The sequence below is a fragment of the Gossypium hirsutum genome, chromosome D07, assembly GCF_007990345.1.
Source record: "Gossypium hirsutum isolate 1008001.06 chromosome D07, Gossypium_hirsutum_v2.1, whole genome shotgun sequence".
Taxonomy (NCBI): Eukaryota; Viridiplantae; Streptophyta; class Magnoliopsida; order Malvales; family Malvaceae; genus Gossypium; species Gossypium hirsutum.
Window position 1 is genome coordinate 56,978,756 of NC_053443.1, and position 14,259 is coordinate 56,993,014.

The 14,259-nt window shown below is 32.0% G+C and overlaps 1 protein-coding gene across 1 annotated transcript; it reads right to left on the reverse strand.

The window, feature by feature from the left end:
- On the reverse strand, window positions 1–1,842 carry LOC107958607 (AAA-ATPase At3g28600). Its single transcript, XM_016894425.2, has one exon. The coding sequence runs from the start codon at window positions 1,585–1,587 to the stop codon at window positions 136–138; it is 1,452 nt and encodes a 483-aa protein (XP_016749914.1). The 5' UTR covers window positions 1,588–1,842; the 3' UTR covers window positions 1–135.
- Window positions 1,843–14,259: the final 12,417 nt, after the last annotated feature.

A 14,259-nucleotide genomic window follows, 5' to 3' on the forward strand; every position in this document is an offset into this window, starting at 1 on the left:
TGATAAAAAGCCATGGTTAACATATTCTTTGGTGACCCAAGATGAAAGAGGAATAAATTGTACATAGTGAGAAATCATTAATATACTACTAAATAAATTCATACATTGTGATCCATTGGGCTTCATAAACGAAGCCTAGAACAACAATCTTTTAGCATAAAATTTCATGTTTTTTCCTTTGTTGATTTTGATATTTTTTTCCTTTTCAGCTTTCAACTTAGCCTTTTCTTTAGCATCTTCAAGAGCTTGAATCAGACTGTTTAAACAAGCATCTGGGTCTTTCTTCTCACGTTTTGGCATCAAATTCTCTGCAACATCAGCTGGAGTCATCTCTGTTTCCTTCAACAAAATCCCAATCTTTTCAAACAGATCATGTGAATCAACATCCAAATAGTTCTTGGCTAATATCTTAAATGCTTCAAAGCTACAATATGAAAGCTCAATGTGCATATCCATCCGCCCTCGTCGGATTAAAGCCGGATCGAGTTTGTCTATATGGTTTGTAGTGAATACAAAGATCCTCCCAGTTCCACATGCTGACCAAGTCCCATCAATGAAATTCAATATCCCTGAAAGTGTTACTTTACTGGTTTTTTCATTTTCAGGTTCTGTCTCTTTTTCATTGGATTTTGGCCTGCCTTTCTTCCTTTCACCAGTTACATCTAAAGAACAATCAATGTCTTCAATCACAATTATTGACTTACTTGATGTTTCAGCCAATAGTTTTCTAAGTTCAGTGTTGGTTTTAACAGTAGTTAGCTCAAGATCATAGATATCATAGTTCAAAAAGTTAGCCATGGCAGCAATCATAGTGGACTTACCAGTTCCAGGTGGACCATAAAGGAGATACCCTCTTTTCCATGGCTTCCCAAGCTTCATATAATACTCTTTTCCTTTACTAAAACTCACCAAATCATTGATGATTTCTTCTTTTTTGCTAGGATCCATTGCTATTGTTTGAAAAGTTGCAGGGCTCTCAAAGGCAATGTCACTCCACAAGTTCTTCTTGTAAGAACGCCAATTCTCACTAGGATTGTTTGTATAAAGCCTTCTCTGCTTATTCTTGGCTTGAATTGCTTTCCCTTGTTCAATAACATGATCCAAATATGATCCAGTAATCAAATCACGGTGTTGTCTACGGAAGATGAGTTGAAAATACTTGTCCTCAGAAGAACTTGTTGGAGAAGGTTCCAAAACCCACCAAACTTGAACTGCATTAAATTCATCGCACACTTTTCTGTCATCCCTTGTAAGAACAAGAGCTTTGCTGTTTTGTACAAGACTACCTTTGAGCAATGAAGCTTTAGTGGTTGATAAAGCTCCAACATATGTTTCAATGGCGTCAAAGGCTTGATTACTCCAATAACCAGAGTATTCAGGGAATGTGATGTGAATATAGGGTGAGAAAAGGTTAACAAATTTATCACATAATTTTTGGACCAAAGAGAATTGTTGAAGTGAGGCTAAAACAAATTGTTGTAAAGAAAGTCTAAGTTGGTGAGGAAAGAATTGTTGTAAAGTAGCTAAAGTAAACATCAAACCAGCAATGGTTGAACCAATTTGGGCCCATGAGTCTCCAATCATCATGTTCGTTTATGTTACTACTAGGAGGGGGGGAGGAGGTGCTATACTCTTTTGGCCAAGTCGTTTTTATATAAGATCAAAAAGTACAACTGAAATTTGGGTTTACTTGGGTTAGAAGCCTCATCAACTTTTCCAAGCATTTTCCTTTTTATTTTTATTTTCAATCCAACTTTTTTGGCTTTTGAAAATTCAGTCCTAAGTTCTCATTACTTTGGAAACTTTTGGTTTAGTGAAATGGATGCATATGTATAGTGGGTTTTTTCATATTATATTCATGAACTTTTGTTCTAATAATTTATATTGTTGTTCATATTTGTTTTTGTATAATCTATAGGTGTATATATTTGACCATATTTTCCTGTATTCATTCAATAAGAAAAAGATGCCGACATGAGCTTTGCATGGGACAGAAAACCATTTAAAAGGGATGGCCTTTTTTTCATGTAAATCAGATTAGTGAACAAATTGTGCTTAAATCATTTTTGAAATTACTTAAATTTTATGAAATAGTAAAAATTATTTATTTTTGTAAATGAATTCGACCGATAAATTAGCATAATTAAATAAATTTAAACATTTTAGTATTCAAATAGCCAGTTCGATTATTAATCTAGCTGAATTAGCATTAACCAAATTAATCGAACTGTTCGTTTATGTTACTACTAGGAGGGGGGGAGGAGGTGCTATACTCTTTTGGCCAAGTCGTTTTTATATAAGATCAAAAAGTACAACTGAAATTTGGGTTTACTTGGGTTAGAAGCCTCATCAACTTTTCCAAGCATTTTCCTTTTTATTTTTATTTTCAATCCAACTTTTTTGGCTTTTGAAAATTCAGTCCTAAGTTCTCATTACTTTGGAAACTTTTGGTTTAGTGAAATGGATGCATATGTATAGTGGGTTTTTTCATATTATATTCATGAACTTTTGTTCTAATAATTTATATTGTTGTTCATATTTGTTTTTGTATAATCTATAGGTGTATATATTTGACCATATTTTCCTGTATTCATTCAATAAGAAAAAGATGCCGACATGAGCTTTGCATGGGACAGAAAACCATTTAAAAGGGATGGCCTTTTTTTCATGTAAATCAGATTAGTGAACAAATTGTGCTTAAATCATTTTTGAAATTACTTAAATTTTATGAAATAGTAAAAATTATTTATTTTTGTAAATGAATTCGACCGATAAATTAGCATAATTAAATAAATTTAAACATTTTAGTATTCAAATAGCCAGTTCGATTATTAATCTAGCTGAATTAGCATTAACCAAATTAATCGAACTGTATAATCCTTTAATAATTAACCCAACTGAATTTTTTTCTAAAAAAAAAATTTAACCGACCCGAAATATTTCAATTAATTCGGTCAATTAACTGAATTAACCGAAATTTATATGTTTTTGTCTTTTGGCTAAAACAAGTATAAAACATATAAAAAATACATTGAAATTAACCGAAATATATGTTTTTGTCTTGAATGTTAACCAAAATTTTATGTCTTGATAACACATAATATTAATTATTAAGTTTGGTTAATTACCCGATTTCTAGCCAAATTAACCAGTAACCAAAATTCTAAAAAATCATTAACCGACCTCCGACCGAACTAAGTTCGACCATCGACCGATTAACCGAATTAAATCAATTCGGTCGGTTAATTCGTTTTAACTGAAGTTTGAACACCCTTAACATTGGATCGTTCAAAAATTTGATGGAGAGCGAAATTATACACTGAAAATAGTTTTATATCTCATAACATTAATTCTTGAATCAAATCAACACTTTCTTTTTTTCACATAAGAACTTATTTGACCCTCTAACTTTATAAAAAAATCATTTTAATTTTCTATTTAAATTATCGTACTCTTTTAGTCCTTAAATTTGTATTGTTCCTCAAATCATCCCATTATAGATGAAAAAGTTAACGTATGTTAACTTTGCTGACATGACACATCTACGTAGATGTCACATTAGTAATTAATTAATTTTTTATATTTTTTAAATCTTTATTATTTTTTAAATAATTTTTTGAAATTTTATAATTTAAAAAATTAATTAATTGTTGATGTGATATACATGTGGATTGTTATGTGTATGCCACGATAATAATATTAACAAACTTTAACTTTTTCATTCATTTTGAGTTTATTTGATAGACAACGCAAATTTAAAAATTAAAAGAAACAAACAATTAAATAAAAAATTAAAATAATTTTTTTGTAAAATTAAAAGTTCAAATAAATTATTATATTTTTTTTCTACGAGAGCTTCTAAAAACCATAAAAAATTAGTATTTTATTAGTTCTAGTTAAAAAATGTTTTTGCCTGTGAATTATGCGACCTTAGGCGATCTGTTCATCCAAACTCGCCTAAGTCAGCCTAAACACAAGTGAGGATTCCTTTAGAATTCCTCCAAGGCACCAATTTGTATAGCGGAAGCAATTTATGCCAAAAGAATGCACGAGAGGTGTTTGAGTAAATGCTCTCAATATTCTCTTATTCACAAAGAATAATGAAACAATGAATGGAGTGAGTACAAATGAGGGGGAGACTCTCTATTTATAGTTGAACTCCCCCAAAACCGACGGTCAAGATTAAATTACATCGACAGACAAGATTAGCCTATCCCTTGATTTTAAAAATTTACAAGATTACATCAAATCAAATCAAATCAAATCAAATCAAATTTTTACAAGATATGATTCTCTATCAATTTTTAAAGATTAGTTTACATACTTGTCAAGATAGCCTAAGTTGTTATATCTTTAGCATTGGGCCAACCAGGCTTTAATTTGACATACTTTTCCAACAGCTCACCGAATCGGGCCAATTCTTGCGGGCCAAATAATCCCCATCTAAACAATAGACCTCCATTAGATGCATTTGGTGCGATGGTCGCAAACTTTGCATTTTGACCTGTGACATTCTCTCCCACCTATTCTCGTAACGTCCTCGTTACGCCTTCAGAATGGTACTGACTTGATTCACCTTGGTCTCGTCTCGACACCTTAGCTTTTTCCTTCTTTTAGAACTTTCACCTCGGCTTACATCAATTTTTAACTCGAACCGTCCCACTTGTTTGTACATCTTGATGGCAAGAAGTTATGTCATTCTCTTGCCTACATTCTAACTTGCCTTGAACAGAATCCTCTTGATTCACACTACTTGGCTTCGAATTGTCCACAGTCCATCGGCCTCCTTGATTAAGAACTTCAAAAGGGCCCCTACGTTCTTGCCAAGTCAACAGGTTAGAACGCAAAACACTATTAGAGTGTTCAGAATGTATCTTACTCGTTGCATTTACTTAGGTCAACTATCCAACTTACATCACCACTTTCCTAAAGCTTGATGCACAACCCACCTCTTTTATGGGTGGTAGTCCCTCCAAGTGTCAACAGAAATGAGCCTCATTAATCCTAGCTTTACGGTTTGCATCGCGACTTTTTCCTCTAAGTCCGATGCCAAACTCACCCCTTTTATGGGTGAAAGGCTCACCGACGACTTGGTAAACTCTATTATTTTACTTGAATTGAGCCTCATTGGCCTTAGCTTCATTGTTTTCATCGCAACTTTTTCCCCTAAGTTTGATGACAAACTCACATTTTCCTCGTGTGGAAGCCCCATCAATAACTCAACAATATCTGATGTTACCTTTTCTTTGACCACAACTGATTTGCATTGCTTTGAATAGTTCCGCAACTCATGCAGACCACGACACAAGAAGCATTTTATTCGCTTCCTTTTGGTCCTCTTTGCCCTCTTGGCTTTAACTTTTCCCTTGTCCGAACTAAGTTTCTTGGGCTCCTTATCTGTTCCATCGTCTTCTTCGATGATAGACTCATGACACAAGACGCACTCCATTAGCTTATTCTTACTTTTGGCCTCATTAGCTTCGACACCCATTGATCTCGAACCAAGTCTCAAGGCCTTACCTACCGGCTTCTCCTTCTTAGAAAGCACGAATTTCTTTAGATATTTCTTTAGCATATGTGGACCGTTGCAAAGAAAGCATTTCAACTTGTCCCTCTTTTTGTTGGGTTTCTCCTTCCCAACTCGTCGTTTTCCATTACCACCATCGTCGCCATTGCCTTTGCCATCATCATCTTCCATGTGATCCTTTTCACATACTCCTCTTTTCTCAGTCTTGGAAGACCCAAAATTGTCTTTCCCTAGACCAAGCTTGACCACAGACTTTGCTACCATCATAGCTTCCGATAGCTCTTGAACACCTTTTTGTTCCACTTCCTGTCTGACCCACAACTTCAATCTATTCTTGAAAGCAAGCAATGCTTCTTTTTGATCACATCTAAAATTTGGAGTATGAGTTTCTTGAACTCTCGAACATATCCCCCCACTGTACCCTGTAGCGTTAGACATCACAATTTTGCTTGAGCTTCTTTCTCGGCAAATTATGGGTAAAGCAGTCCCTTCAACTCATATTAGAAATCTTGCCACATCCTAATCTCACTTTGCGTTTTATTTATGGACCTACCTCGCCACCATAAAAGTGTAATATCAGTAAGAAACATTGAAACAGTATTTACCTTAACCGTATCATCTATAATACCTTTGGAATGAAAGTAGTTTTCTATCCTCCACAAGAAATTTTTTACATTGCATATAGATATTGTCCCCATAAACTCTTTTGGCTTTGGGACATCCTCACAACTGAGTGTTGCACTCGACACTCCTTCCCCTACGACTGCTCGACACAAGGCCAGCTCTCTCTCAAGCTCCTCTATTCTTGTGTTAAAAGCCTTTGTCGTGGCAATTGTTTCCTCTTTCAAAGCCATCACCATGGCCTCGAGAGCATCGTTCCTCTCTTTTAGTTTCTTCTTTTGGGAATCTAGCAACTCTTGCACGTCACAAAGTTCCTAAACTGCTCCCACAAGTCATCTATGCATTTACCAAGCACATTGTGTGACTCATTTACATCCCCTATGGACTCCTCAAGTTTACCCACGCATTCCTCAATAACCAACAGCATCTCCCTCAAAGGGACTGATCTTTTGGCCCACCTTTGTTCGAACTCTTCTTTTGACATCCCAACGGTACCTTCGTAACCAATAGCTCGGATACCACTTATCACGGAGCTAGACCTTTCGTCTCACGATCTATATGGCCTTAGGTGATCCGTTCGTCCAAACTCGCCTAAGTCAGCCTAAATACAAATAAAAATTCCTTTAGAATTCCTCCAAGGTACCAATTTGTATAACAGAAGCAATTTATGCCAAAAGAAGCCACAAAGAACAACAGAAATAACGCACAAGAGGTGTTTGAGTAAATGCTCTCAACATTCTGTTATTCACAAAGAATAATAAAACAATGAATGGAGTGAGTACAAATGAGGGGGAGGCTTTCTATTTATAGTTGAGCTTCCTTAAAATCAATAGTCAAGATTAAATTACATCGACGGATAAGATTAGTTTATCCCTTGATTTTAGGGATTTATAAGATTACATCAAATCAAATCAAATCTTTATAAGATATGATTCCCTATCAATATTTGAAGATTAGTTCCCATACTTATCAAGATAGCCTAAGTTACTATATCTTCATCATTGGGACAACCAGACTTCAATCTGATAGGTTTCTCCAACAGCTTACCGAATTGGGCCAATTCTTGCGGGCCAAATGATCCCCATTTAAACAATAAACCTCTATTGGATGCATTTAGTGCGATGGTCATGGGCTTTGCACTTTGACCCGTGACACTTACATCTCATGATTAAGTATGAAGAGATTGTTATCCCTTCTCTTATCTCTCTTCTAGGTTTATAGAAAATAAGCTGGGCCACCAACATACTTTTATCTTTGAGTAGAGTTAACATGCATACCTCAAATTTATTGTAATATTTTAAGTTTTACATAATCTCATTTAATATGAATGATATAATAATTTTTTTGTATCCACAATTATTTTCATAATATAATATAATATAATATAATATAATATAATATAATATAATATATAATAATCAACCTCTAAATACAATTGAATAAGATACTATAATGATATTCCCTTTTTCTCAAATCTCTTTATTTCAATTCAGTTGTTCTCTAAATATGTCTCATTGAATAGATTCATAAATAATCATTGGTACCATGCTAAGATAGCTAACATTGAACTGAAACTTGAAGAAATACTCAAAGATCATAAAATAGAGATCACTAGTTGATCTCATAAGTCTCACACAACTTAGAAAAAAAGATCAAATCTTTTGTTTCCTGTATTGGTCGTATAATGCAAATATGGCATGAAATATATGCTACCATATTACTCTTCCTTTTTCCTTGGAGTGTATGTCTTTGTCAAAATTTGAATACCATACAAGTAAGAGGTTAGATACGTTTAATAATTAACTTGAATCCAGAACTCTACTTTATTAATGAATTCATCAATAAGACTTCTACCCGTCATAAAAGATAGATCGATTGATTGGGATCTTTTATTCACTTTTAGTCATAATTTTATCACTATATGACCTCATCTTGATCTTTTATCAAGGTAATTTTGTTTTAAGCTTGAGTTCTCATTAAAACTCCTAGTTTTTAAAACTTAAAACTAATCTTGTCTCCGTATAACACTAAGCCATAAAGTTGTTTGCTTGTGCGAGGAAGCCAATAATATATTTGACATATCTTTGATCGTATATATATGTACCTAACATATATATACACATACATGCATTTTTGTATGTTTTCATGAATAAATTACTAAACTTTTGTATGCATTAATAACATATTTCGATATTATCCAATCTCAAACATACATCGATAGTTTAACAAACTATTTATATTTCATAATGCAATTATGATATAAAATTCTACACAATCCAAGAGATCTAGCATGCTCATTAATGGATCTACAACCATCTTTTATGTAGAAATGTAATGTATGTTGACTTCTTTACGTGCAACCATGTCTCGTACAAAATTGCACTTAATATCTATGTTTTTAATTTTTGAATGATATTTGTGATCTATAGTAAATACAAATGCATCTTGACTATCGCAATTCACTATCACTTTCAATGCATTTTTATTAAGTCTTAACAACCTAATTTTTTGTAATGTAGGGAACGATGGTTCCGAAACTTTATTTCCATAAATTGAGTTCATAAATTTTAATATTTAATATTTACGATGTTATATAGAAATATATTAAAGTTTGGTCTGGTAATTTTGTTGAATTGATAGTTAATTAGGGTACAAGGACTAAATTGTAAAAGTCTCATTACTATAGATTTTTAAATTGCAAATGGATCAAAATGATAATTAAACCATTTTGCCTTATTCAATAGTGGAAATAGATGTTTCCATCCGCTAAATTTGCTTAATTAAGATTAAAAACTAATTAATTAAAGATTAATTAAGTTAATTATGATTAATTAAAAGTTAAACAAAGTATATAAAGAAAATGTTGATTGTAACACCGGTTGCCCGATCCGATTGCTGGGTCCAAGCAACAAGATGCCACATTTCTCTACTAGAGCTACTACTATCAAATATACCGTAAATAAATCAATCAAACATTCAAACATGTCATAAACACATTCTCATTATGAAATGTAATTAAATTTGAGCCGTAATTAAATTTGAGCCTTAATTGAGCGTACGAAAACTCTTTTTTTGACCTGAGCACGAAATAAGACCAAATTGTAAAGTTTTAAAAATTTAGATCCAACGTCGTGACATCATCTCCTCCACGTTATGATGTTGCCAAATAGTTTGCCACATTGTGAAGCCCATCCTTTTGACGTCAATACGTCACACATTGTCAGTCGACGTTGCAACGAGGAGAGTTGGTTGTCTTGACATGGACTCTATTTTTGGTAAAAAAAAAATTAGGCCATTTGATCATTATTTCATGTCATCCTTTCAAAATCTAGGTTTAGTGCATAATTGCACAACCTTACCTATATAAAATCATACCAAAACATGTATCAAACATTTCATAACATCATCTCAATTCAACCAAACCAAGATAACTTCAATTGAACATCAAAACATACCAATTTAGCTTGTTCAATTCAACCTAATCATTCATGCATTTAACCTTCCCGAAAATCAAACTTTAGGTAATGTTCAAATCATATCAACTTTTAAGTTAACAAAAGCATATCACCTATATACATGCCATAAAATTGAGCTTTAAATGATTAAAAAGCTATCAAATCGATAACAGGATAGTGTGAGATTCTCAACAATACGATAGACATGTTCTAGAAGTCAGCAATCAACAAGGAAAAGGGAGGCAATAGAAGCATATCGAATGTTAGTAAGTCCATGTGAAAATTACCTAACTTACCTCGACATTTCAATAATTTAACAAGTAAAACACTTTGGTACATAACATGACATCTTTTGGCATCATTATACTTTCATGTACAATTCAACAACACAACAAATAAGTTAGTTCATTTGCATCACAAGAACTTATAACTCAAGTTATATGCATGTTAAAACCTTACATCTTATAACATGTACTATTCAAGTCATATACAATTTGCAATATAAGTAATTCAATTCATATTCAATCATTTCAGCCATTTTATTTACGTTAAGTTACCATTTTTTCGCTCGAGGGAACCTTAGTAAATTGAAGTTGGATACACAAAACTATAGTGCTCATACAAGCTGACATTTATGAATCGAGAATTCATAAAAAAATGTTGGATATCAAATAACCATATAAATCCTTGATCGTTTTTATATTTGACATCAATGGATACTTTTAGAAACTTTAACAGTTTTGTAAATTGGCGTATGAGCTAGCTAAATCAAGCTCCTCACGACTCAAAAACATAAAAATTACAAGAAAATGACTAAATTGAACATACCTATTAATGACCGAAAGTTTGAAGCTAAAACAATGGCTTCCTTAGGTTATCTTTGGTGGTTTCGGTTGAAGAAAATAAAAAAATGACAACACTTATTTGTATTTTATACCTAGATTAGTTTATAATTAATCAAAATTAACATTTACCATAATTAACCAATTTGGTGGATTACAACTAGCCTCCACCACCGGTTGGCTATTTATTAATGGTCCAATTTCTTAATTGGTCTTTCGATTAATTAAAAATTCATAGTGATTAACTTTTACAACTTTTACTATTTAGCCCTTATATTATAATTAACTATCAATTTGAAAATAATTTAAGGGACCAAACTTTAATTAATCTTTATGCTAACCTTGTAAAACATTAAGGGACCAACTGATATTTCCAACACCACAGAAAAATAAGTTGTTACATTGATTGTCATCTTTTATTTTTTTCTTATCCACTGAATGAAAACAAAAGAAAACCTAGAAGCCATTGCTAAAGCTTAAAAGCTTTCAATCTCTAAATTCTAAGGTAATTCAAGTCATTTTCTTGTAATTTTTATGTTTTTGAGGACATGAGAGCTTGATTTAGCTAGCCCATGTACCAATTTGCAAAAATATTAAAGTTTTTGAAAGTTTCCATTGATGATTTCATGAAGAAATTGGTGTTAAATTGTTAGATTTTAAGCTTACATGTGAAAAAGGACTAAATTGTAATGTTTAATCGCTAGTTTTTTACATAAGGACTAAAATGTATAAATTGTGAAATTGATGTGAAATTTCTATAATAATAGATAATAAAGGGTCATAGAAGGATGTGATTGAGATCGATTTTTAAATAAAAGCTCAAATTTGCAAGTTAAGGCTATTTCGATTTTAAGGACTAAACTGAATAAAATGAAAAATTTTAGGGGTATTCAAAAATGAAATTAAACTAGTTCATGTATAGTATGGGATGATACAAAAGTGTTTGACAATGATAGATTGAATTGAATAATTGTATAAATTGAAAATTGAACCAAACTCAAGATAATCGAGGGAAAACCAAAATTATCGATTAGTCCTTGCAAATTCAACTTGTTGGTTAATTTGACCAAGTAAGTTCATATGGTATGATTGTGTTTAAATTATGGTGTATTTAAATTATGAATATGTGTATGTTTGGTTGAAATCTGGATTGTTTGCAATTTGGTACAAAAGGTAAGATTTCGACTAAATTGTAAAGGAATGTATATATATTTGTGTGTGTTGAAAAATGCTCAGGTGAATTTAGTAAAAATTTTGTGCACGCTTGTATAGATTGATTACCGATGATTATCGAGATCCAGCATTTGTTGCGGACTTGAAGATACATGTGACACAAGTTTAGCCTAAACTGATAACCTAATGTCATTTTAAAGGTTTAGCCTGGACTGGTAACCTGACACAAATATATATTTTCAGCTCGGAGGAGCAATTGATGTATCAAAGATACTTGTGATATAGGTTTAGTATGGACTAGTAACCTGATGTCAATTTAAAGGATTAGCCTAGACGAGTAACAAGTCAAGCCGGATCAACATTGAAGCTCACATTATCCCATTTTTAAATCGATAGCTTTTTATCTTTGAAGGTTGTACATTGTAGAAACTTATCTAAAGCATGATTTTGGCAATGTTAATGTCTAGTTGAATTGACATGTTTTGGTATATGTTTTTGAGATATGTATGTAACACCCCTAACCCGTCTCCGTCGCCGAATCAGGGTTACGAGGCATTACGAAACCAAGCTCACATAAACATAACTTTAATATCTAATTCCAAATGCAAGTCCAATTCATGAACATATATAATCAAATTCAAGCATGGAAACTAAACTCTTTTCCCATTGCTATTTACACAATAGGATTCAAAACTAACCAAAACATTATCAAGCCTATACATGCCATAAGATCGAGTTCAAATATTTAACAAAATACCAAAAGAAGTCGATAGTGTGATGGACTGTGCTGATGATCCCCGAGCTCGTAACGCGTCTCCAAATCTATAAAAACGAATGAACGAAAGCAAACGAAGTAAGCTTTTATAGCTTAGTAAGTCTCCAGCATAACTAAATGTATAATTATAAACACATAATTATTATAACCTTTTTAATCTATTCTACTGAAATTTCAACTAACACAACCAACTAACATTCATACATTATTCTACTCAGACCATTTCATTTATAGTCAGATATGTATACCTGTCGGATGAATTCAGTTTAATATATATATTATACAAAACAACATTACAATTGAATGTATACCACCGAGCATATATATACATATTATATACATATCAAACCGATTGTATATGTACACTCATGGTATGTTCTAAATCAATTCAAATCTAACACAAATATATATATATCAATCACATCTTATATTTGTTTGTATATAAATATACTCATTATGAATTTATACCTGAATACCTAGGTAACACATACATTCGAAATACACACACATATATATATATCTCAAATGCATACATGATTAATTATCAAACACATAGGCTCAACATATATATGTTTAACTACCACATATCACCATATGCATTTATAAATTCAGCAATCACATATATCTAATGTACATATGTATTCATCGATTTCATATAATCACAAATCATAGATATATCCATTGCATATTCTAACACAATTTAAACAGATTCACCGGCATTTTGCCTACTAGGCTTAAAGCCTGATTCAGTACACCGACACTTAGCCTGCTAGACATATAGTCTGAAATGTATCACCGGCATTAAGCCTGCTAGACATATAGTCTGAAATGTATCACCGGCATTAAGCCTGCTAGACTTAAAGTCTGAAATGTATCACCGGCATTTAGCCTGCTAGACTTAAAGTCTGAATTACTTCACCGGCATTAAGCCTGCTAGACGTAACGTCTGTATTATATTCAATCACTTTATAATAATTCAAACTAACAATTTCATATCTTCACTACCATTCAAAAACTTTTACGTGAATATACATACAAAATCGAAACTTTCACATACATATATAATTCCATACCAAATTTCGATTCAAGAATTTATACATGTGCATTTATACATATTCGAATCTACCATATGAATGTATAATTTCATACTCAATTTCAAAACAAAAACTTGTACATATATAAATGCACAATCAATCCTCGCATACTTATATAATGACATAACTAAATTCAATACACAACGCATACATGTATATTTGCATGCTTATTCGACTTTATATATATATATATATACATACTTATATAATCATTCAAACCATATATATATATACCTATATCTTATACATACCTTTGATTAATCCAATAATTTATACAAGATCATACTTGTATATTCGAACATGTTATATACAATATCTATAGTCCAAAGTTTATTCAACTATTATACTTTAAATTATAGCTCAATCATAAGATAAAATTAGTATGCATGTATAAATATTAACTTAATAACTTTTAGTTGCTAATAGACTTACCTCGGATATCAGCAAACACGATCGACTATTCGATTACCTTCGATTTCCCCCGATCCAAATTCGTTTTCTTCGTTCCTTGATCTAAACATAGTCAAATTTAACCCTTTTATTCATCAAATCATTCAATTTTATCCAAAAACACTTAAATGGGCAAATTACCATTTTGCCCCAGACATTTTACACTTTTTGCAATTTAGTCCCTATTGCATAAAACACAAAATACACAAAATCTCACAACACTATAGTTAGGCCGAATCTTCCTTGTATTCATACAAGTCCATACATTTCATTTATTTCACATTTTAGTCCCTCAAAAATTTATTTTCACAATCTAGCCCTA

Coding starts and splice junctions, on each gene's coding strand:
- LOC107958607 (XM_016894425.2), bottom strand. CDS start 1,587: ATGATGATTGGAGACTCATGGGCCCAAATTGGTTCAACCATTGCTGGT.